Source organism: Ceratotherium simum, chromosome 27 (genome assembly GCF_057802395.1).
Source record: "Ceratotherium simum simum isolate JZ-2026a chromosome 27, ASM5780239v1, whole genome shotgun sequence".
NCBI lineage: Eukaryota > Metazoa > Chordata > Mammalia > Perissodactyla > Rhinocerotidae > Ceratotherium > Ceratotherium simum.
Genome location: NC_141926.1, coordinates 2,424,341 through 2,447,363, shown reverse-complemented (window position 1 = coordinate 2,447,363; position 23,023 = coordinate 2,424,341). Strand labels below are relative to the sequence as shown.

The following is a 23,023-nucleotide window of genomic DNA, read 5'->3' as shown; positions in this document are numbered from 1 at the left end:
GCAAATTAAGGCAGTAACAAGATATTGCTTTTCTCCTATTATACTGGTTAAAAAAGGAAGTAGAAAAAGTGTGAGGATGGAGCATAACTGGGAAAGTGACTCGTCTCCCTTTTATGTGTTCAAAATTGCATTTCTTAACTTGTTTTAAAGGAAGTCGAGGGATGTGGAAAAAGCATGCCCCGCGGGGCTTTGAATGGAGCACCGGGCTCTCTGGGGCTGCAGCGGGGGTGTGTCCACAGCCTGGAAAGCCAAAAGCAACGTGGAGATCAGGCCACTGAAGCTACAGAGGAGGCACCGAAATAGCAGCGACACCAACAATATCCCAGCAAACTCAAACAGAGTGCTCCCTGGGCCGGCCCGGGCTAAGCCCTTTACACACATCAATGCTTTTAAACCCATACACATCCACTCCTTCAGTCAACCTCCAAAGTCCGCCTTAGCTCCTCGGAGTCGAGGGTTCTCAGAATGCACGACATTGTCCAAAGGGCCAAGCAGAGGGTGCAGCAAGGACCGTGGCCTCTCCTGGGACCTGCTGCGTCTGCAGCCTCTGTAACTGACCTCTCAGAGGCTCGGTCTCCACATCAGCAAGAGGAGATGGCACCCCCTTTCTCGTAGGGCTGTGGGAGGGATTGGAAATATTGTGTGGCAGGCAGAAGTTGCTCCCCCAAAATGGACTGCCTCACAATGACTAGATTGGAGATGGACTGCCCGTCCCTTACAATGCAGTCAACCCGGTGCTGGGCCCCTTTTAGGTCCAGTTTTAACTCCCGCCTGAGTTTGCGGGAGGGTCTGTGCCTGCAGGAAGGCGGCTGCCAGGCTGGCTGAGCAGGCCTCTTGAGTAAGATCCATGCCGCTGGAAAACAGCTGATGTTAAGTTGACTTTACGTAAGTGGGCTATAGGGCATCCAGGGGCGCCTTACAGCTGATGCAGAGAAGTCCACACACAGAGTGGGAACCAGTCCATCTGCTGGCCCCATGCTTGCCGGCTCAAAACCAGAACCTTTTCTCGCCTTTCTTGAATGTTGTCCATTAGGTACACCAACTGCTTGGCCTCGCTGGGCATGTGGACGTTCAGGATGTGCAAGACCGTGCGTGCATCACGCAGACGGCAGAGCTGGCACGGGACCGGGGGTTTGATCCGAGCTCTTCCAGGACAGGATGCTCAGCTGCCCTCCCACAGAATGCACCTCCACTGATCCCAGATGCCTCCTCCTGCCCTCCTCTGCCAGGAGCTCAGAGGGGGAGAAGTGAAGAGGCAGGGGAAGTCCCTGCCCCCAGGGGACCTTTACAATGAAAACACCGCTTTCTCCTGCCAGGCATGATTATCCCTGCCACCCAGCCAGCTTTCCCTGTTCCCTTATCTCATGTCCTTCTGGTGAGTGAAAACATGAACGGGGGATTCCAGCTGCAACAGCCTCAGGCTGCAGGATGTGGAACTCCAACCACTTACACCTAGCGGTTTACCTGCTGTCAAATCCCACTGCGTGTGGGTCCTCACCAACTCTCTCACCCTTAGAACATGAGTACTGGATCCAGGAATCATGGAATCGGAGCCAGACAGGACCGTGGTGATCAGCTCATTCAAAGCCTCGGGTTATAGACCAGGACCGTGGGCACAGAGAGCATTGTGGGACGCAGCGAAAGGAGAGGGAACTTCATAGTACTCACGGCTTCCATTCGGAAAGAAGAAAAATGTCAAACCAACCAGCTAAACTTCGACTGAAGAAACTTGAAAAAGAAGAGCAAATGAAACCCACAGCAGGCAGAGGGAGGGACAAGGTGGAAATCAAGGTAACTGAAAACTAAAGAAAAAGTCAGCAAAACCAAAGCTGGTTCCTGGAGAAGATGAAGAAAATTGATAAACTTCCAGCCAGACTGACCAGGGGAAAAAGCAAGAAGAAACAGTTTGTCAATATCAACAACAAAAAATGGGATATTACTAAACATCTTTCAGAAATTAATAGGATAACGGGGGAACTCTACAAACCACACGACGCCTGTCAGTCAAGACCTTAGATGGAATGGACCAGCTCCTCCATAGGCACAGGCAACCGAAACTCATTCAAGAAGAAACAAATAACTGGAATGTTCTGTATCTATTAAAGAAAACTCTGGTTTCCTAGAAGACTCTACCAAACATTTAAAGAAGACAAATGCCAACTGTCTGCAGTCTCTTATAGAAAATAGAAAAGGAGCAGATGCTTGCCAACTCCTCTTGTGATCAGCCAAGGATGATCCAATAAAAGAAAACCACAGGCCAATATCATCATGAACACAGACATGAAAATCCTGAATAAAAGATTAGCACATCAAATCCAGCAATGTATAAAAAGGACAAAACATCACAACCAAGCGGAGTTTATCCAGGAATTCAAGACTGCTTCAACATTCAAAAATCACCCAGGGGGCCGGCCCCGTGGCTTGGTGGTTAAGTGCGCGTGCTCCACTACCGGCGGCCCGGGTTCGGATTCCAGGCGCGCACTGACACACCGCTTCTCCGGCCATGCTGAGGCCACGTCCCACATATAGCAACTAGAAGAATGTGCAACTATGACGTACAACTATCTACTGGGACTTTGGGGAAAAGAAAGGAGGAGGATTGGCAATAGATGTTAGCTCAGAGCTGGTCTTCTTCAGCAAAAAGAGGAGGATTAGCATGGATGTTAGCTCAGGGCTGATCTTCCTCACACACACACAAAAATCAATCAGTGTGGGTACTCAGCACCTTTCTACACTAGCTTCGCAATTTCCTGTGACTCTATACCTATTTCAAAACAAAAAGTTTAAAAAATCAATTAATGTAAGTCATCGTGTTAACAGACTTAAAAAGAAATCTATGTGATCATCTCAACAGGTGCCTAAAAAGCCTTTCATGAAATCCAACATCCATTCATGATAAAATCCCTCAGCAAGGAACGGAATTTTTTAGCCTGAGAAAGCAAATCTAGAAAAAAACTGCAGCTAACATGATCCTTAACAGTGAAAGACTGAATGTGTCCCCCTAAGTGCAGGCACGTGCTGGTACACATACATATGCCTCCTTGCTCTACCCACCGGGGGGCCTGGGAGCAGTGACGCCCAGTAGCAATGAGCACACCTAGCTCCAGATCTTGGTATCTAAATGCCATCATTCACTAAAAGGACCAGGGCTCCTTGGAGAAGTGGTTGATTCCAAGGATGGGGTAAAGAAAATTCAAGATGAGCTTGGTGCAGAAAGTGAGAAGTCGGGGAGTGAAGGCATGCCGAAGGGGTCCAAGAACCAAATGGAAGAGGTCCCAATGGTCAAAGTTGGAATGATTTAAATAACAAAATAAATAATGATAATATTGTAGTATAACTCAATAAAATAAATATTCTTTAGATCATATTGAAATAAATAGAATAAATATAGAAATGGAGGAGAAGGAACAGCTCTTCCTTACAGAAGAGTTTTAATCAATAAATGGAGATTGAATGTGGAGGGGGAAAATCACCATGGGACCACACAGTAACCACAGTAACCATGGTTGCAGGCACAATCCCCAGGGGGCGCCAAGACCAGTGGGCAAATCCGCAGAAACTGGATATTTGCCAAGTCTCAATCTCCCCCAAATATTCATTATTATAAAGGGAAAAATAGACACATCCCCACTGATAAGTTGCAACAACCACTGCTTCACTTGGACACATGAGTCCTGTGGGGCTCCTCCCCAAAATGTAACAGCCCCAGTCTAATCATGAGAAAACATCAGACAAACCCAAAGTGAGGGACGTTCTGCAACATGCCTGACCAGTGCTCTTCAAAAGTGTCAAGGTCACAGAGGACGAGGAAACTGGGCAGCTGTCCCACACTAGAGAAGACCAAGGAGGCTGACAAATGCAGCTTGGGGGCCTGGAACACAGGGAGGACATTTATGGGAACTGGTGAATCTGAGTACAGTCTGTCCTTGCGTGAATGGTAATGTACCAACGCTGATTTCTAAGAATCGGAAATTGATCTATGGTTACACAGATGTTAACACTAGAGGAAGCTGGGTGAGGGACACGTGAATTCTCTATACTCTTTTTATGATTATTCCATAAAATAAACTAAAAAATATTATCCCGTGAGCTCAAGCGGTGCCTGGGCGAGCAGAAGACGTGCATGTGCTGCCGACCTGTCACTCCACGTGCCACCGGCACCCATCCTTCACCTGCTGCAGACTGGAGTCCCAGGAAAGGAGACCTGCTCAGCTTTCCCTCTGTCCCAGACTCTGGCATGTGTGTGCTTCAGAGCAGGTACTTGTCATGGGTTAAATTATGTCCCCAAAAGGAGGCTGCTGCCCGAACCCCCAGGCCCTGAGAATGTGACCTTATTTGGAAATAGGGTCTTTGCAGAGGTGATCAAGTTACGACAAGGTCATGAGGGTGGGCCTGAATCCAATCTGACTGGTGCCCGTATAAAAAGGAGAAATTTGGGCACAGACATGCACACGGGGAGAATGCCATGTGAAGATGGAGGCAGAGATCGGGGTGACGCTTCCACAAGCCAAGGAGCGCCAAAGATTGTCAGCAACCACCAGAAGCTGAGGGAGAGCCTGGGAAGATCCTCCCTCACAGCCTCAGAAGGAACCAACCTGCCGACGCCTTGATCTGGGACTTCTGGCCTCCAGAATTGTGAGAGCATACATTTCTGTTGTGTGAGCCGGCCTGTCCGTGGAGCTTTGCTATGACAGCCCCAGGACACTGACCCCGTACTGCACACAAGTCGTGACTCACGTTCTCTCTATCTATAAAAAACCTCTTCTGTGACCTTCCAACCACAGAGCACATGACCTTCTTCAGCCAACAGGGCACCCACAGCAGCTCACCCCTGACCAGCGGCCAGGATCTAGCACCCCACAGACATGAGCTCTGCCCTGGCCCCCAGTGACACCGGCTAAAACAAGATAACCTACACTCCACCCCAAGTTTTCTTTCTAGGACTAAAAGCAAGTAAAGACACTCCAAGCCAATTTCAAGAGTGTTGGGAGCTGAGCCATGACTCCTGGAAATAAAACAGCTTCTGTTTGTTCTCCAGGACCCGGATCCCAACAGCAACAAGGAAGGGAGGGCGTGGTGAGCCGTGTGCGGGGCAAACATAGCCTCAGCCTTGGACGGGTATAAAAGCTGACGGCCCCCAGCACCTCACACACTCACTCACACACTCACACACTCACACCCTCCTCCAGCCCCACCGCCCCACCATGGCCGCCTCCACCCTGTCCGTCTGCTCCAGCGACCTGAGCTACGGCAGCCGGGTCTGCCAGCCCGGGTCCTGGGACTCCTGCCCCAGCTGCTCCCGGCAGGTGGACGACTGCCCAGAGAGCTGCTGCGAGCCCCCCTGCTGCGCCCCCAGCTGCTGCGCCCCGGCCCCCTGCCTGACCCTCCTCTGCACCCCAGCCAGCTGTGTGTGCAGCCCCTGCCAGTCAGCCTGCACCAGCTCCTGCACACCCTCCTGCTGCCAGCAGTCTAGCTGCCAGCCCTCCTGCTGCACCTCCTCCCCCTGCCAGCGATCCTGCTCTGTGCCCGTCTCCTGCACACCCATCTGCTCCACACCTGTCTGCTGCAAGCCTGTGAGCTGTGTGCCCATCTGCTCTGGGACCTCCCCTTGCTCAGACCCCTCATGCTGCCAGCAGTCTAGCTGCCAGCCCTCCTGCTGCACCTCCTCCCCCTGCCAGCAGGACTGCTGTGTGCCCATCTGCTGCAGACCTGTCTGCTCTGGGGCCGCCCCCTGCCCAGCCCCCTCGTGCTGCCAGCCCACCCCCTGTCCCCCGTCCTGCTGCAGACCCTCCTCCTGCGTGTCCCTCATCTGCCGCCCTGTGTGCAGGCCCGCCTGCTGCGTGCCCGTCTCCTCCTGCTGTGCCCCCGCCTCCCGCCAGCCCAACTGCTGCCGCCCAGCCTCCTGCGTGTCCCTGCTCTGCCGCCCTGTGTGCTCCCGCGTGGCTTGCTGCGGCCCTGCCTCGGCCCACAAGTCCTGCTGCTGACTGGGCACGGCCCTCAGGGCCAGCCGGGCTCCAGGTCTCCCCCCGGACTGTGGCCCTCCTAGCCCCTCCTCAGTTTGGTCCTGACCTGTGTCACGTGGCTGCCCCTACCTGGGACGGGGTCAGGTCCTACCTGGAAGCTGACCGCCACATCCTGAATTGCTCCAGCACTCAGACCATTTCCTAACGTCTGTGGTTCAGTCTGCTCCTGCATCCATCACAGCTGGATGATGTGGAAGCACAGGGCACCCATACTCAATTCTGCGGCCCTGGAGGGGGCTCCTAGCAAGTCCTCATGGCAGTGGCCCCTCCTCCATATCTACCACACCTCAGGGTCAGCTCAGCCTCCACCCACGGTGTCTCTGTCCCCTCAGCTCAGTGACCCTAAGCCTTCTCTGGACGCACTTGAGCAAACTGACCAATAAATACCCCTGACTCTGAGCACAGCACTGAGATCTGTGTGTCTCTATTGTTTGTTAGTCTTCAGCTTGACCGCATGTCCACGTTTCCCCTCTGTACACAGCACTCTGCCGTCCTGCAGGGATTTGTGTGGTTTCCTGTGGCTCCCAGGGGCCCCGACTGGACGACAGAGGGTGGGGGTGGGCTTTGCAGCCATTTGGCCATTTGGAGCCATCTTGGGTTCATCTTTCCCCCTCTCGTACTGTTATTCACTGAATGGTTCTTTTCCTTGATTTGACTTTGTAACTTCTTCTCCACAGACATATTTACCATGGGTTCTGTGCAAATGGGACACCACGGAACCTGGGGTGGATGGGGGGTTGGTGATGTTTCTCATGGAGCCCAGAGCCCCCTAGAAGTTAGGCTGAGGTTTCTCATGTCTCTCCAGGACCCACTGTTCGAGTCCCTACTTGGAGAATGTTGGCTGCATGGGCCAGTCCTGGGGCAGCAGGTATGTCTCAGGTTGGGCTTGAGTTTAGCTGGAGCCTTTACCGGAGTGGAAGTAGACGGATTCAGTTTCAGAGTCAGGGAAGATTTGAGTAGTCAAAGAGGGAAGCAAGGGATCAGGCTGGATGAGAAACAGAGTTCCCAAAAACTAGGGTCAGGCTTTGCTTTGGGCTGTGATGAACCTGACTTATCTCCCACCTGAAGTAACCAGAAAATGAAATGAAAGATATGAGGCACCTGTTTTCAGACATTGGACAACTGACGGTGCAGAATGTGGGTCCCTGAAAGAAGAGAAACAAAAGAAGTGAACCCTGAGACTTCCCCGGCTCATGGGCTGAGAGAGTTTCCAGGTTGCAGCACACAGAGTGGAATACCAACAACATGGTGATTTTGCCCAACTGAAGAGGTAGGAATCAGAGTACAAGGAGGCTGAGGCAGCTGGAATTTGTGGAGCAGACACAGGAGAAGGAGATATACAGAGACAAACTCCACGAGGTTCCCTTGGGTTCACTGCTGAATACTAAGCCATTCATCCAGAGCTCAGAACCCCACGAGCCTGGACAAGAACCATCACGGAGCTGAAAGGTGAACAGTTATGAGAGCTTACCCAAGACTGAGAGACATCAGAGCTCCAGACAACTAGAGTGACCTTGCTGAATACCAGAGGCATTTAGTGCAGACCCCAGAGGAGTGACATCTGAATAGTTGTGCTAAACCTGCCCAAGAGTAAAGGCTTCTCTAGACCTGTCCTAATAAAACTTTAAAACAAGCTCAGAAGCACTGAAAGCATCAAGCCAATCCACAGGTAGTAACTACCAGACAGAACAAGGTGCAGCACTCTTTAAAGGAAGGAGACGAAGTACAATGTTCAACAGCATTACAGTATTGTTTTATCAAAGTCCAGCATTCAATAAAAAATTACTAGACACATGAAGAAGGGGAAAATGTCACCTATAACCAAGAGATAAAACAGTTTATAAGAACAAACCCAAAAATGACAGAGTTGATAGAATTAGCAGACAAGGTAGTTGAAACAACCACTGTAAGTATTTTAGAGATTTAAAGGAAAACATGAACATAATGAGCAGAGAAATGGAAAATAAAAAAGAGAACTAAATGGAATGCCAAAGTGTAAAATACAACATCAACAATAAAAAATTAAAAAGATGAGCTTGAAAGTAGATTAGACACTGAAGAAGAAAGGATCAGTGACCCTGAAGACATAGCCATAGAAATTACCAAGCCAGAGGACAGTGAGAAAAAACATAAAAAATTTACAGAGCCTTGGTGACCTGGGGAACAATATTATGTGGTCTAACATACATACAATTGGAGTGTCAGGAAAAAAAAAAAAAAAGGTGGAGGGAGGGCAGGAAAATATTTTAAGAGATAATGGCCAAATATTTTCTTGATTTGATGAAATTGATAAGTATATAGAAAAATTGAAAAACACTATAAACTAACCTGACCTAATTAAAATTTACACACTATACCATCCCCAAAAGAGTAGAATTCACAGTTTTTTTCAAGCACATATGAAACGTTCAGCAAAATAAGTTATATGCTAGCCCATAAAACAAATCTCAATGTATTCAGTAGGATTGAAATCATACAGAAAATGTTGTCTGACCACAACAGAATCAGAAATCATTAACAGAAAGATATCTGGAAAATTGTCCAATGTTAGGAAATTAAACGACACACTTCAAAATAATCCACGATTCAAAGAAGAAATCACAATGGAAATTAGAAAATATTTTGAATAAAATGAAAATGAACTTTGTGGAATGTGGCTAACAAAGTGTATAGAGGGAAATGTAGAGCTTTAACAACATATTAGAAATGAAGGAAAAACTAAAATCAATTATCTAAGTTTCTACCTAAAGAAGCTATAAGAAGAAGCACAAGTTGAACCCAAAAATAAATAGAGGGAAGAAAATAATCAAGAAGTGTAGAAATCTACCAAATAGAAAGTGGACAGACAAGAGAGAAAATGAATGAAACCAACTAGTTTTTTGAAAAGACCAAAAACATTGATAAATTTCGAGCTTTCCCAGTCAAGAAAAAAAGAGAAAAGAAATAAATTACAAATATCAGGAATGAAGAAAGGGTTATCAGCACAGATTCTAGGTACATTAAAAGAGCAATAAAGGATACATTTATGTTGATTTTATGCTGATACATTCAACAACTGTCATGAAATAGGCAAATAATTGGAAAGATATAAATTATAAAAATGAATACAAGACAAAATAAAAACCTGAATAGCTCTCTATCAATTGAAGAAATTGAATTCATAATTAAAATCTTTCCCACAAAGAAAATGCCAAGCCTAAATGGCTTGACTACTGAAAATCCTAGGGAAGGAATAGTATACAAGAAAGCTATTAGAATTCATAAGTAAGTTTAGCAAGGTTGCGGGATACAAGGTCAATATACAAAAGCCAGTTGTATTTCTACATAGTAGCAATGAATAGTTGGAAATGAAATGGAACATTCTATTAACTAAAACATTAAAAAATGAAATAATAGATAAACTTAACAACATATGTACAAGGTCTATGTACTAAAAGTGACAAAATATTGCTAAAAAAAGCAATCTTAAATGACAGGAGAGACATTATGTTCATGAATTGAAAGACTCGATATTGTTAGAATGTCAATTATCTCCAAATTTATCTACAAATTTTATACAATTTCAATCAAAATCCCAGCAGGCTTTTCTGTAGAAATCAATGAGCTGATTCTAAAATCTATATGGAAATGTAAAGGATCTAGATTAGCCAATTTTGAAAAAGAAAAACAGAATTGAAGAACTTACATTGCTTGATTTCAAGACTTAATTTAAAGCCACATTGACCAAGACAGTGTGTTATTGGTTAATAATAAACATGGAAGAATGGAACAGAATAGAGAGTCCAGAAATAGATCCACACATACAAGGTCAATAGATTTTTTCGCAAGGGTAATTCAGTGTAGAAAGGATAGTCTTCTAACAAACGATGCTGGAACAACTCACAATATATTCAAAAATTAACTTGAAATGGATTCTAGAACTAAACATAAAGTTAAAATCATAAAATATTTAGAAGTAAGCATAGGGCAAAATCTGTGTGACCTTGGGTTTAGGCAAAGATTTCTTATACCATTGGAAAAAAAATTGATAAATTGGAATTGTTCAAAATTAAAAATGTCAGCTCTTCAAAAAGCACTGTTAGGGGGCCGGCCCTGTGGCTTAGCGGTTAAGTGAGCGTGCTCCGCTACTGGCGGCCCGGGTTCGGATCCCAGGCGTGCACCCACGCACCGCTTCTCCGGCCATGCTGAGGCGGCGTCCCACATACAACAACTAGAAGGATGTGCAACTACAACATACAACTATCTACTGGGGCTTTGGGGGGAGAAAAAAAAAGGAGCAGGATTGGCAATAGATGTTAGCTCAGAGCTGGTCTTCCTCAGTAAAAAGAGGAGGATTAGCATGGATGTTAGCTCAGGGCTGATCTTCCTCACAAAAAACAAAAGCACTGTTAGTGGGGCTGGCCTGGTAGCATTGTGGTTAAATTTGTGCGTTCTGCTTCTGCGGCCCGGGGTTCACCAGTTCAGATCCTGGGAGCAGACATACTCACCGCTCATCAAGCCATGCTGAGGTGGCATCCCACATAGAGGAACTAGAAGGACCTACAATTAGGATATACAACTATGTACTGGGGGCTTTGGGGAGAAGAAAGAAAAAAGAGGAAGATTGGCAAAAGATGTCAGTTCAGGGCCAATCTTCAAAAAAAAAAAAAAGAAAAAGAAAAAGCACTGTTAGGAAAATGAAAAGGCTCACCACAGATGAAAAGATTTGCAATGCATGTATATGATAAATGACATATCCAGAATATGTAAAGAACACTGACAATTTAATAATAATAACACAATCTGATTTGATGAAAATGAGCAGAGGTTTTGAACAGACACTTCACTGAAGAAGATACACAAGCGGCAAATGAGCACAGGAGACGATGATCCCATCATTATCCATCAGGGAGACGCAAATAACCCTACACACGCTACACTTACCACATGGTGCAGCAGTCCTACCCCTCAGTATTTACCCAGGAGAAATGAAAACATGCTGAGTGCAGGTGTCGACAGTGGCTTGGTTCATAATCACAAAGCCTGGAGACAACCCAAATCTACTCAACAGGTGAATGGGTCAACAGCTGTGGTATATCCATTCAATGAAATACTACTCAGCAATTAAAAAGGAATTAACTACTGATATATACAACAAAAAGAGCCAAGCACACGAAGCCAAACACCGAGAGTACATGCTGTGGGATTCCTGTCGTGTGATGCTGGAGAAAAGACCCATCTGCAGGAACCCAGCAGGGCAGTGGTCGAGGGGCCGTGGGTGGAGGTGGTGACTGGGAATGGATGGTAGGAAAGCTTTGGCATGATGGAAGTGTTATATGTCTTGACATAGGTGGAGGCTGCAGGATGTAGACCTTTTTCAACCTCATCAAACTGTACAATTAAATTGGGTGAGTTGATTACATGTAAACTGTCCTTGACAAAGCCGATTTTAAACGGAAGTGATGGGTGAAAGATTGGTTAGAGGGGGAAGGTGGAATTTGGGGGAAGGAATATGCAGCAGGTGGGGCATGCAGCATGGGGTGGGAGGGGCCTGGGGTTCAGGGGAGAAGGCTGAGACCCTCAGGGGACGGGGGCCTCCCGTCGTGAGTTCTGGCCAGGGACACAGGCCTCAGGAAGAGGGAGGGGCTCACGGGCAGGAGGGGGCGCCTAGCCCATGGCGGGCTCGGGAAGGGCTGAACATTGTCTGACCCCTTACGGGCTGGGGACAGTCTTCCACTTCCTGCAACAGTTCTGGCCACCCTCCTCGTGGGTGATCTTCCTGGGAGATTCCTGCCTGTGTCCACCTGTGCCCCCACGTGGTGCCAACGTCGTCCTCACGTCAGAGGGGGCTGCTGTCCACGGCCCTTTGGTACGTCCAGGCCTGACAGAGCGCTCAGGTCACAGGGGAGGCCCTGCAGCAGTGACTCCCGTGTCCCTCACCCTCCCAGATGGAATCTAGACCCACCAGAGGGGGCCTTCGAGGCAGGCGCAGGACACGGCACCCTGTAGGTCCTGCCACCGACCCCTAATCTTTTGTTCTCACGTCTAGCCGTTCAACTCCTGTGAACTTGGAGCGGCTCCTGTCTCCTTCCATCACGTCTCTGCTAAATGGGTGCAACACGCTGGTGGACCATGAGGCTGACCCCAGACCCTGTAGAGGCTGTGCTGTATGGAACCCCCAGGCTGGCTTCCTGGTGGGTGACCCTGGGGGTCTGGTTAACCCAGATGGGACAGTGGGTGGAAATGGTCAGGGGACCTGAGAACCCCCAGACCATGTCTGCAGGTGACCAGACTCTGGGCACAGGCCTGAGCAGGTTCTGACCTTCCTGGGCGAGGGCGTGAGTCCCACCTGGTGACCCTGCCCAGAGGAGGGAGGCCACTGCCCTTTGGGGTTCCTCAGTCACTCTTTCCTACAGATATTCGTGCCTGGAGGAGACCAGTGTCTGGTCAAAACCGTGTCCCCTCCTCCACCCCCCGAGTCGGATGACAGAAGCGGATCAGGCGATGAGGTGAGTTTACTGGGGGGCCCAAGGAGGTGCTGACAGGGTGGAAGTCGACAAGCAGAGTCTGACCCGAGCAGAGAAACTGGGAGAGGACAGCTGACCCAGAGGCAGGTGGGGGCGCCTCCTGGAGGCAGGAACTGGAGCAGCAGTGAGGTCAGGGGTTCCTCGGAGGCGGAGGTCAGGTCATGACAGTGGACACATGGGGGACCCTGTCCTGGTGGAGGCAGCGACCTAACAGGTCAGGACTGGACTGAGGGGGCTGGGAGGGCCACAGTCACGGTGGGGACATGGAGCCCGGCTGGCGCTGAGGGCCGTGCCTGGTCAGCAGCAGGACTTCTGGGCCGAGGCGGGGCCACAGCAGGCCGCGAGGGAGCACACGGGGCGGCAGAGCAGGGACACGCAGGAGGCCCGGCGGCAGCAGCTGGGCTGGCAGGAGGCGGGGGCACAGCAGGAGGAGACGGGCACGCAGCAGGCGGGCCTGCACACGGGGCGGCAGATGAGGGACACGCAGGAGGAGGGTCTGCAGCAGGATGAGGGGCAGGGGGTGGGCTGGCCGCACGAGGGGGCTGGGCAGAGGGCGGCCCCAGAGCAGACGGGTGTGCAGGAGACGGGCACACAGCAGTCCTGCTGGCAGGGGGAGGAGGTGCAGCAGGAGGGCTGGCAGCTAGACTGCTGGCAGCATGAGGGGGCTGGGCAGGGGGAGGCCCCAGAGCAGACGGGCACATGGCACACAGGCTTGCAGCAGACAGGTGTGCAGGAGACGGGTGTGCAGGAGACAGGTGTGCAGGAGATGGGTGTGCAGGAGACAGGTGTGGAGCAGATGGGTGTGCAGCAGACGGGCACACAGCAGGACTGCTGGCAGGGGGAGGAGGTGCAGCAGGAGGGCTGGCAGCTAGACTGCTGGCAGCAGGAGGGGTCTGAGCAGGGGGAGGCCCCAGAGCAGATGGGCACACGGCACACGGGCTTGCAGCAGACAGGTGTGCAGGAGATGGATGTGCAGGAGACAGGTATGGAGCAGACGGGTGTGGAGCAGACAGGTGTGCAGGAGACAGGTGTGCAGGAGACAGGCACACAGCAGGACGGCTGGCAGGGGGAGGAGGTGCAGCAGGAGGGCTGGCAGCTAGACTGCTGGCAGCAGGAGGGCGTGCAGGAGCTGGTGCAGGCTGACTGGCAGGGGCTGCACACACAGCTGGCTGGGGTGCAGAGGAGCGTCAGGCAGGGGGCCGGGGCGCAGCAGCTGGGGGCGCAGCAGGGGGGCTCGCAGCAGCTCTCTGGGCAGTCGTCCACCTGCCAGGAGGAGCCGGGGCAGGAGTCCCAGGACCCGGGCTGGCAGACCCGGCTGCCGTAGCTCAGGTCGCTGGAGCAGACGGACAGGGTGGAGGCGGCCATGGTGGGGCGGTGGGGCTGGAGGAGGGTGTGAGTGTGAGTGTGAGTGTGTGAGTGAGTGTGTGTGCGGTGCTCAGGGCTGTGGGCTTTTATACCCCTCCTGGCTCTTGTGTCCAGGCCCACAAGCTTCCGGTTTGGGCTCCCAGGCCGGCATTAGGGATGTTTGTTTGCCTGTGATGTTGTCCAGCTCATAAATCTCCTGGGATTGTCTGGCTCAGGAGTCGGTCCCATTGTGCTCCCAGGGGGGCAGAAGCAGGGATGGGCGGGGTCCTGGCCCAGGTCCTGGGGGCAGAGTGGGTGGATGTTGGGTGGGTGATGGTGCCTGGGGCCATCCTGGGTGTGCGGGACCTCATCCAGTCACCAGCTAGCGCAGCCCCGGGGCGTCCTTGCTTTGCAGGCAACTGGCATGAGGCCATGTCTCCCTACAGCTCAAGCGCCTCATCCCATGGAGCCGCAGGACTGTTGCCGCCTTGTGAGGGAGGAACCTGAGGCCAGGGGCATTCACTGTTCTCCTAGGGCCGCACGGCTGTGACAGGACCTGGACCTCTTGGCCCGAGGGCTCATCGCCAAAGCGCCTGTCCGATGCCCCCTGTCTGTGCGTCCACCTCCTACCTGTCCTTGAGCTGGGGAGACCACAGGACTTTGTGTTCTAGGGCAAATCGTGTGGTTCCCTTCCCCGCAGGATGGTGACAGCTTCCTGGGCGCCTGGTTCCCACTGGTGAGCCAAGCGGAGCACCAGGGCTGGACCACAGAGTTGTCACAGCCCTCATCTCCCTCCCGGGAGCCTTCTCTGTTCGGACAGCCCAGCTTCTCTGAGACAGCCCCCATCGGCCTTCACCCAGCCCTTCTGCTGGCCTGATACGCAACCTGCCTCCCCCACATGACACCAGACAACCTACAGGTCACTAAGTAGCACGGGGCCACAGAACAGAACAAAGAGACAGGAAATGCAGCCATGGAGAGGTCTCCCTCGCTTCCGTCTGCCAGCACCCACGTGCCCTCTCAGCAATCAGCTACTTCCACCCATTTATCTTCTCTCTCTCTGTCTCTGTGCCTCTCTCTGTGTGTCTCTCCCTCTCTCTCTCCCCCTCTCTTACTGTCTCTGGTTCTGTCTCTCTCTGCGCACACACACACACACACACACAGCGTCCATTCTCATCATTCGCAGTAATGTTCTATAAAGTTAGCACAGACACTGACTAGGTGAACACAGACCCAGCGGCTCTAGGGGAAATACAGGGTTGGGTTCTCGCCAGCCTCTGGGCACATTTTCCTCAACTGATCCATATGCAACCTCACTTGATGTGTGTTTCTCTTTAAAGACATCTTGTTTAATATATATTTGATGCTCATCTTGTTTAACACAGGACTCACAGCCAACAGCACTATAACTCACTCCTGAATGAGGCTTATCTAACGTATTTTCTCCGTAAGGCACATCACAGCCTTCTCGTGCTCAGGAACACTAGACGGCGACTCAGCTCTGTTTGGGGGACGTTTTAACCGGCAAAGTCAGAAGCATAAAGCCCCAAAACGTGTAAAATGTGGCACTAAAGAGACCGTGCAAAGGACATATTTACAGGCAGAGCTGAAACAAGAAGGCAGAGTTCCACTCCTCCTTGCTCCACCTCAGCTGGGAACATGGGCCTTAGGGGGTTCAGATTTTCGGCTGCTCTGCACATGTCCACAAATGACCACGTGAGCACTGCGAGTATTGGTTTTGAGGCTACAAATAAATTTTGTAAGTGAGTTTGCAAATAAGGAATCTATGAATAATGAGGACTGACTGTGTATATCTTTCTATCTATCTATCTATCCATCTATCTATCATCTATCTATCTACCTATCATCTATTCTCTATATGTGTATATACATATGTAATGTCTTTGTGTGTATAAATTTTTAAAATACAAATTATATTCTACCACTAGGGTTTTTTTTTTTAAACATAATATAATGTGGAGTTCCTTTCCTATGAATACATACAGATGGCTCTTTCTTATTTACAGCTGCGTAGAATTCCACATTGGTCTGTGTGTTGGTTTCTTTTGCTGTGTAACAAATGACCACAAGCTTAGTGGCTTAAAACAACACACATCTGTTGTCTCACAGTTTCTGAGCCAGGAGCTCAGGTGCAGCAGAACTGGGTTCTCTGTGGGGCCACATCACTGGGTCTCATCTGAAGGCTCGACTGGGGAAGGACTCACTTCCAAGCTCATGTGGTTCTTGTCAGAATTCAGTTCCTTGCAGGTGGTCTGACTGATGCCTCAGTTTCTTGCCGGCTGTCTACTGGAGCCCACCCTCACTTCTTTGCCATGTGGCCCTCTCCATGGGCAGCTCGCATGGGACAGCTGGCTCCTTCACAGCCAGAATGGGGGAGAGAGTCTCCTCCCCAGACCAGCATTACAATCTTACATAATGTAATCATGCACATCCCTTCACCTTGCTGCATTCTTTGTGCCTATAAGCATGTCATGGGTCCTGACCCCACTCAAGTGGCAGGGACCATATGGTGAATGGACACCAGGAGGTGGGGGGCATGGGCCACTTAGTGTCTGTCTCTTGTGGTCTGTGTCACTGGCTGTTGAACAAGCTCACCGCTATGATGCATTTGCACAGACCTTGTGCCTCTTCAGGAACACCTGTAGGATAAATGCCTAATGACTCTGATGCAAAGGTATAAGGTTTTAAATTCTGACACCTAGTAGCAAACTGCCCTCCAAAGCTGTGGAAGCAACCACATCCCACAGCAGGCCAACAGTCCTGACCTGCCCACTCCCTGCCCAAACCATGTCTGCAGCATCAACGATTTTCATCTTTTCCTGTTTGATATGTGAAAAATGACATTGCATGGTCATTAAATTTGTTTTCTCTCATTTTGAGTGGGGTTGAGCATACGTTCACATTTAAGAACCTTTCCTATTTCTTTCTCTGTCAGTTTTCTCTCTGTATCCTTTGCTCATCTTCTGTTATGTTGTTGGCATTTATTAGCAACTTGTAGGAATTCTGTGGGTATCAGTTAGCTCTTTCTCTGTGATGTGCATGACAAATATGTTTCTCATATTTTTGTTTGTCTTTTACTTTGTTTATGATGTTTTATCCCATGCAATTTTTAAGAATTTATGTAATTAAATTTACCAGTCTTTTTTTTTTTTATAGCTTCAATGTTTTACTCCAAACTTAGAATAGCCTTTCCCATTCTGAGATTATTTTTGTCTCCTTTTCTATCAATTATTGAGAGAGGTGTATTAAGGTCCCCAACTATTATTTTTACCTTTCTCTATTTCTACTTTTAGTTCTGTCAATTTTTAATTTCTATGTTTTAAGCTATGTTATCAGGTGCATACATGTTTAGAATTGTTATAGCTTCCTGGTGGGTTGACTCTTTCAGCTTTATGAAATGTCTTTATCTCAAATAATGCTTCTTGCTTTAAAATCTACTTTATCTGGTATTAATAAGCCACATCAGCTGTTTTCAGTTAGTGTTTCCATGATGTATCCTTTTCCAGCTTTTTACTTCCAACCTTTCTGTGCTCTTATAGTTAGGATCTAGCTCTTGAAGGCAGCACACAGGTTTTCTGTTTTATTTTAATCCAGACTAACAATCTTTATTTGTAAATTGGAATATCTAGTACTTTACATTTAATTTAATTATTGACAATTGGGTTTATATCCACCATCTGATTATATGTTTTCTATTTGTCCCAATACATTCTTTTTAAAAATTATTTCCTGACTACTTTGGATTAATCAGTATTTTTATATTCATTTTCCCTTTTTTATTTATTATAAGTTATACATGGCTTTTACCCTTCTTTCAGTGGTCACCCTAGAGATTAGAGAATGCATTCTTGGGTGATTCATGCACACTTAGTACTTTCACCTCTTCCAAAGCCATGCTAAGACCTCAGAATACTTTAACTCCATTTATCCTTCCCACTTTTTTCTGTTAATGTTGTGATGCATTTTATTTCTACTTATAGTTTAGACCCCCCATAAGAAATTATAATTGTGATAGATATCATCATAATACTGTGAATGTAAATATAGGTCAATTTTCACTTCTGTTTGTCCTTTTATTTATCCTTTCGGATTCTCCCCAATTCTTCCTGCATTTCTATCCTTCGGTCATCCTGCCTGAAAAATTCCCTTTAATATTTTCTTCAGAGTGGGTCCTCTGGTGCTGAATGTGCTTGGTTTTGGTTTGTCTGGTGATGTTCTGTTTCGCCTTCATCTCTGAACGGTACTCTCAGTGGACTGGAATTCCAGGTCTGCAGTTCTTTTCTTTCAGACCCTTAAAGATGCCATTCCATGACCTTCTTGCTTTTCATTTCCGTTGGGATATCTGCTCTAAGTCTTATTGCTGCAACTTTGAAGTTGATGTTTCTTGTTCCTCTGGTTGTTTTCAACAATTTGTCTTTATCTTTGGTCTTCATCAGTTTCATTATGATGCACCCAGGTGTGGATTTTTTAGTATTTATTCTCTTAAGGCTTATATTATTACTTGGATATGAAGTTTGACTCTTAGTTTTGGAAAATTCTTTAGCATTATCTCTTCAGATATTCCCCCATTCTCTCTTTCCTCCTATATGGGACTCCAATGACCAAAAAAATGTGAAATCTCTTTACCACGTTCTATCACATATTCAGTTATGTTCCCTCCTTTTTACTCTGCAGCGTCATCCCATATGCTTCACAGCTTCCAGTTCACTAATCCTCTCTCTGCTGTCCATTCTCTTATTAAACCCATCTGTTGGTTCATAAATACTATTGTTACATTTTCTCAGTCCTAGAATTTCTACTTGTTTCTTTATGTATTTCAGTTTTTTGATAAAATTCTCCATCATTACACCTATTTTTTCACACATATTCATCAAAATTATTTTAAAAATCTGTGTCTGATAACTTCAACACTGGATCATCTCTGGGTCTATTTCTATTGTCTATTTGTCTCTTGGCATGACTGTAATTCTTGATTGAATGTTTGACATTGTGTATGAAAAATTCTAACAGCTCTGAGTGAGTTTCTCTTCCTCTGAAGTTTCACCTCGTCCTCTGGCAGATGGCCTGAGTGGGGGCAGAGGACAGGTACTGACATGAGGCTGGAAGGCAGTCTCTGGAAGGTCTGGTTTTCCACACTCCTAGGATTTAGCTCTCCAGGGACCCCAACTGAGGTTGGGGTTGAGCTCCTTCTTGGCTAGTCTTGACTCCCAGTTTTGTCTCCTTGGTAATGAGGTTGCAAAAAGTCTGCTTGGCTTTTTAGTGGCTTTCTGTCTGCCTTCTTAGTGTCTTCCCTGCATAGCATGAAAATCTGGCAAATTCCTTGAGGGTTCAACCTTCAATTCTAGAGTTCTTCTTGGTGCCTCCCATCTGTCTGAGATCTTGTCCCCTTAAGTTCTTGCTGTCTCTGCAGTCACAAATTCCCAGATAATTTTCTCTAACCCCATAAAATTTCTAGAACCTCTGCTGGCTTCTCTACATTTTAGTTGCAGCCTTCTACCCACCCCACTCAAAGATTTATCAGTTGCACTTAAGAGAAAAGCCATTTGGAGTTGCTGGCTGACCTCTCTGAAGTTCCCTCATCTCCAGAATGTTTGCCCCTCAATTCTTAGTTTCATCAGCAGCCTTCAAAAGCTTTAAACAGATGCTTTTGTATTTTATCCAGATTTTCAAGTTATTCCCAGCAAGAGTATATGTCTGGCACAAGCTACCTTGTTATAGATGGAAGCAGACATGTCTTCTCTCTCTCTTTCTCTCTTTAATGTACATCCAGTTTATGTGATCAGTTCCTATACATCTGGAAGGGCCAGGAGCTGAGCACAGGAGGCTGGGCTCAAACCTATATTATTTTTATAACTCAAAATATAAATTTAATTGAATTCCTAGATCTCCTTTCTTGCCTTTCATAAATTTCCTAGGAGTTGAGAGGCCTGGGTTGACAACCACCATTGGAAACAAAACTGCCAGGAAGGGTGAGGATTTGAGGCCCCAGACTTAGTGAGAGCATCACACTCTGCCCCAGACCCCTCCCACCAGGGTCAGGTGCCATTCCTCTCGGCCCAGTGCATGCTGTGCTGTGCCCAGGCATCACTGACATCACAGGGCACCGAGAGCCCGCCTCTGCTGGGCTGGCGAGGCTCCACAGGTTGAGGCTATGACTGCATCTTTGCACTCTCGAGCCTAGCGCAGTTTCCAGCACATGGGAGGATTTGCTGCATAATGAATAAGTTCATGCTTGGGAAGTAAAAGGACCAGAGAGGATTTGAAACACATTTAGCAGAGAGAACCAAGAGGACTTGGTGGCTACTTGGATATTTGCAGAAGGAAAGGAGAGACTTGGGTGACTTTCAGATATCTGGCTGGGGTGAGGCAAGGAATTGTTTGGTTAACAATCAAAGAAACCAAGAGGAAACACAAGAGCAATCGTTGGTTTTCGTACAAGGCTTTGCTGCATGGCTGTGCCTTCTGCGGGGAGAGGGACAGGCAGCTCTGGTTTACACTCACAGCTTTGCAGTGTTTGGGGTGAAGGCAAATGGGGATGGCAAGGCTGTGGACAGATGTGGTGTCTGGGCCTCGCTGAGTGGTCGGGCGGAAGGCAGGGGTGTGCACTGCCCACCCAGGGAAACAGGAAGTGTCGCCACCTGACTGCCTCACCTTCACTTGTTTGCCACCTGTGCCCTCAGGGGACCTCCTGCCCCAGAGAGGGTGCTGGGGAATCGTATGGGAGCTCTTCTGGCCTCACTCCCCCTCTGACCTGCGCTTCTCCAGCCTGGCACTCTGGAAGCCATGGCGCCCTAACAAGCAAAGTCCCCAGGTGTGCACAGGGCCCATCCCAGGTGTCGGCACAAGGGCTGTTAGGATTAGGAGAGATGGATCTCTTATGCTGAGAACACAGACCCAGGACATGCTATTTGTAGACACACATCCGTTCTACCTCAACATTATGTTCTGGACCAAAGGTCGCCTAGGATGCATCACCACACCCCAAATACACTAGGAGTTTTGTAGCTGAGCAACACCTCATGGGACTAAACACAAACTGACCTTAATGAGTTTTCACCGCGCCAAACATCAACAAGGAAGGGAGGGCGTGGGAGCCTCCTGCTTGGACAACACACACCCCGGAGGTGTATATAAGCCCGAGCAGCTCACAAACCCTCAACCACCCACTCCCACACTCACTCACACACTCACACTCACATCCTCCTCCAGCCCCACCGCCCCACCATGGCCGCCTCCACCCTGTCCGTCTGCTCCAGCGACCTGAGCTACGGCAGCCGGGTCTGCCAGCCTGGGTCCTGGGACTCCTGCCCCAGCTCCTCCTGGCAGGTGGACGACTGCCCAGAGAGCTGCTGCGAGCCCCCCTGCTGCGCCCCCAGCTGCTGCGCCCCGGCCCCCTCCCTGACCCTCCTCTGCACCCCAGCCAGCTGTGTGTGCAGCCCCTGCCAGTCAGCCTGCACCAGCTCCTGCACACCCTCCTGCTGCCAGCAGTCTAGCTGCCAGCCCTCCTGCTGCACCTCCTCCCCCTGCCAGCCGTCCTGCTGTGTGCCTGTCTCCTGCACACCTGTCTCCTGCACATCCATCTCCTGCACACCTGTCTGCTGCAAGCCCGTGTGCCGTGTGCCCATCTGCTCTGGGGCCTCCCCCTACTCAGACCCCTCCTGCTGCCAGCAGTCTAGCTGCCAGCCCTCCTGGTTCACCAATTCCCCCTGCCAGCAGGACTGCTGTGTGCCTGTCTCCTGCACACCCGTCTGCTCTGGGGCCGCCCTCTGCCCAGCCCCCTCGTGCTGCCACCCCACCCCCTGCCCCTCATCCTGCTGCAGACCCTCCTCCTGCGTGTCCCTCATCTGCCGCCCCGTGTGCAGGCCCGCCTGCTGCGTGCCCGTCTCCTCCTGCTGTGCCCCTGCCTCCTGCCAGCCCAACTGCTCCCGCCTGGCCTCTTGCGAGTCCCTGCTCTGCCGCCCCGTGTGCTCCCGTGCAGCCTGCTGCGGCCCTGTCTCGGCCCACAAGTCCTGCTGCTGACCGGCTCCATCTCGTGCCTCTAAAGCTGCCATCTTTGCACCTGAGCACAGGTCTCCTCTCAGGAGCCCCTGGAGCCTCCTGACACCAGGACCTCCCCTCTCCCCTTCGGTGGACTCACAAGAGCTGCCAACGGGGATTTGAACATGCTGCCACCATCCCTGTCTGAGAAGAGATGAGCCACAGATCCCTCGATGGGGAGAGGACTGGGGGACCCGGGAGCCCTCTTCTGCACGATTGGTTGCTTGTATTCGGTGTGACAAAGGTCAATTGCTATAATCAATACAATATTTGTGTCAGGAAATACTGACCAGTGTTTGCTTTTTCCTCCTCTGGAGCCCCCCCCCCCCCGCCCTTGACCACTCCAGATGTGGGCAGCGGGTGCCCCATTGGTAGAACCAGACAATAAAGACTAGTCTCACCTCTGAGTTCAGACAGCTGGGAGACAAGAGCTCAAAGCGGATGCATCTGAATGCTCCATTCCCATTCACTGCCCCAGCGGCCCCCCTCCCTGCAGTGGAGAGCCCTCCAAGGCTGGGCCCAGGAGGCAGACATGGTGCAGGAGGCTTGGACCCTGAGGGGCCTTGGGCTTCCTGTCCACTCCGTCCCCCTGCCCTTGCAGGATGAAGGTGAGTGGGGAGCAGCAGAAACCCTGTGTGGTCGGGGATGGTGCTGATGTCCCTTGGAGAGAGGGGCCCACAGAGAGGAGCACCTGCCTGCTGGTCCAGGCACAGGGTCTTGAGGCCTACCCCTGCAGGCTCTGAAGCATCAGCAAGTTCCCAGGAGCCCTAAGAGGGGTATGGGGGTCATCTCTGACATCATTCATTTTACTGAAGCTTTCAAGGCCTGATTGAAGAGGCACAGAGCAAAAAAGACACCTTGCAGACAAACCCATGGGACAGTGGGGGAGGATGAGCCTGCAGTCTCAGTGGACCACTAGCACTAGAGAGTCAAGTGGGTATCAGTCAGACTGACAAGGTCAGCATTGGACACCCTACTTATCCCTTGGGCCAGGAACAGACCGAGGAGGCCCGTAGGACCAGGAACAGAAGACACCTTCCCAGGGAGGCCAGTGCGGAAGCCTGTAGGACCCACCCCCACCCCAGCTTAGTT

At 49.7% G+C, this 23,023-nt stretch overlaps 3 protein-coding genes across 31 annotated transcripts in view; 1 reads left to right on the top strand and 2 right to left on the bottom strand.

Annotated features, from left to right (window-relative positions):
* Nucleotides 1-23,023, bottom strand: part of TSPEAR (thrombospondin type laminin G domain and EAR repeats) — a 178,805-nt gene that overhangs the window by 64,070 nt on the left and 91,712 nt on the right. The window lies entirely within an intron of this gene.
* Nucleotides 5,124-21,913, top strand: LOC101404717 (uncharacterized). Of its 10 annotated transcripts, none has more exons than XM_087417937.1 (3): nucleotides 5,205-5,827; nucleotides 21,169-21,186; nucleotides 21,331-21,913. In XM_087417937.1, exons 1-3 carry the CDS (start codon nucleotides 5,205-5,207, stop codon nucleotides 21,911-21,913), a joined length of 1,224 nt encoding a protein of 407 aa, XP_087274063.1. The 10 variants fall into 10 exon arrangements, with proteins under 10 accessions (XP_087274064.1, XP_087274063.1, XP_087274065.1 ...); XM_087417945.1 differs by lacking the exon at nucleotides 5,205-5,827 and having other exon boundaries at nucleotides 21,119-21,172; nucleotides 21,221-21,529; nucleotides 21,608-21,913; XM_087417938.1 differs by lacking the exon at nucleotides 21,169-21,186 and having other exon boundaries at nucleotides 5,124-5,929; nucleotides 21,241-21,913.
* On the bottom strand, nucleotides 12,827-13,894 carry LOC101405504 (uncharacterized). 20 transcript variants are annotated; one of them, XM_087417967.1, is made up of 4 exons: nucleotides 13,740-13,894; nucleotides 13,466-13,655; nucleotides 13,176-13,357; nucleotides 12,827-12,926 (listed from the first exon to the last, which is right to left on the bottom strand). In XM_087417967.1, exons 1-4 carry the CDS (start codon nucleotides 13,892-13,894, stop codon nucleotides 12,827-12,829), a joined length of 627 nt encoding a protein of 208 aa, XP_087274093.1. The 20 variants fall into 20 exon arrangements, with proteins under 20 accessions (XP_087274093.1, XP_087274091.1, XP_087274089.1 ...); XM_087417965.1 differs by having other exon boundaries at nucleotides 12,827-13,043; nucleotides 13,194-13,357; nucleotides 13,571-13,792; nucleotides 13,841-13,894; XM_087417963.1 differs by having other exon boundaries at nucleotides 12,827-13,129; nucleotides 13,343-13,390; nucleotides 13,526-13,894.

Bases quoted from the DNA above. Each gene is read 5' to 3' on its own strand.
- LOC101404717 (XM_087417938.1), top strand. From the start codon at position 5,205: ATGGCCGCCTCCACCCTGTCCGTCTGCTCCAGCGACCTGAGCTACGGC. The intron at 5,930-21,240 runs GTGCTCCCGCGT...CTGCCCAGAGAG, and splicing joins TCCCTGCTCTGCCGCCCTGT to CTGCTGCGAGCCCCCCTGCT.
- LOC101405504 (XM_087417947.1), bottom strand. From the start codon at position 13,894: ATGGCCGCCTCCACCCTGTCCGTCTGCTCCAGCGACCTGAGCTACGGC. The intron at 13,055-13,114 runs GTCTCCTGCACA...TCGTGCGGCCAG, and splicing joins AGCAGGACTGCTGTGTGCCC to CCCACCCCCTGCCCCTCATC.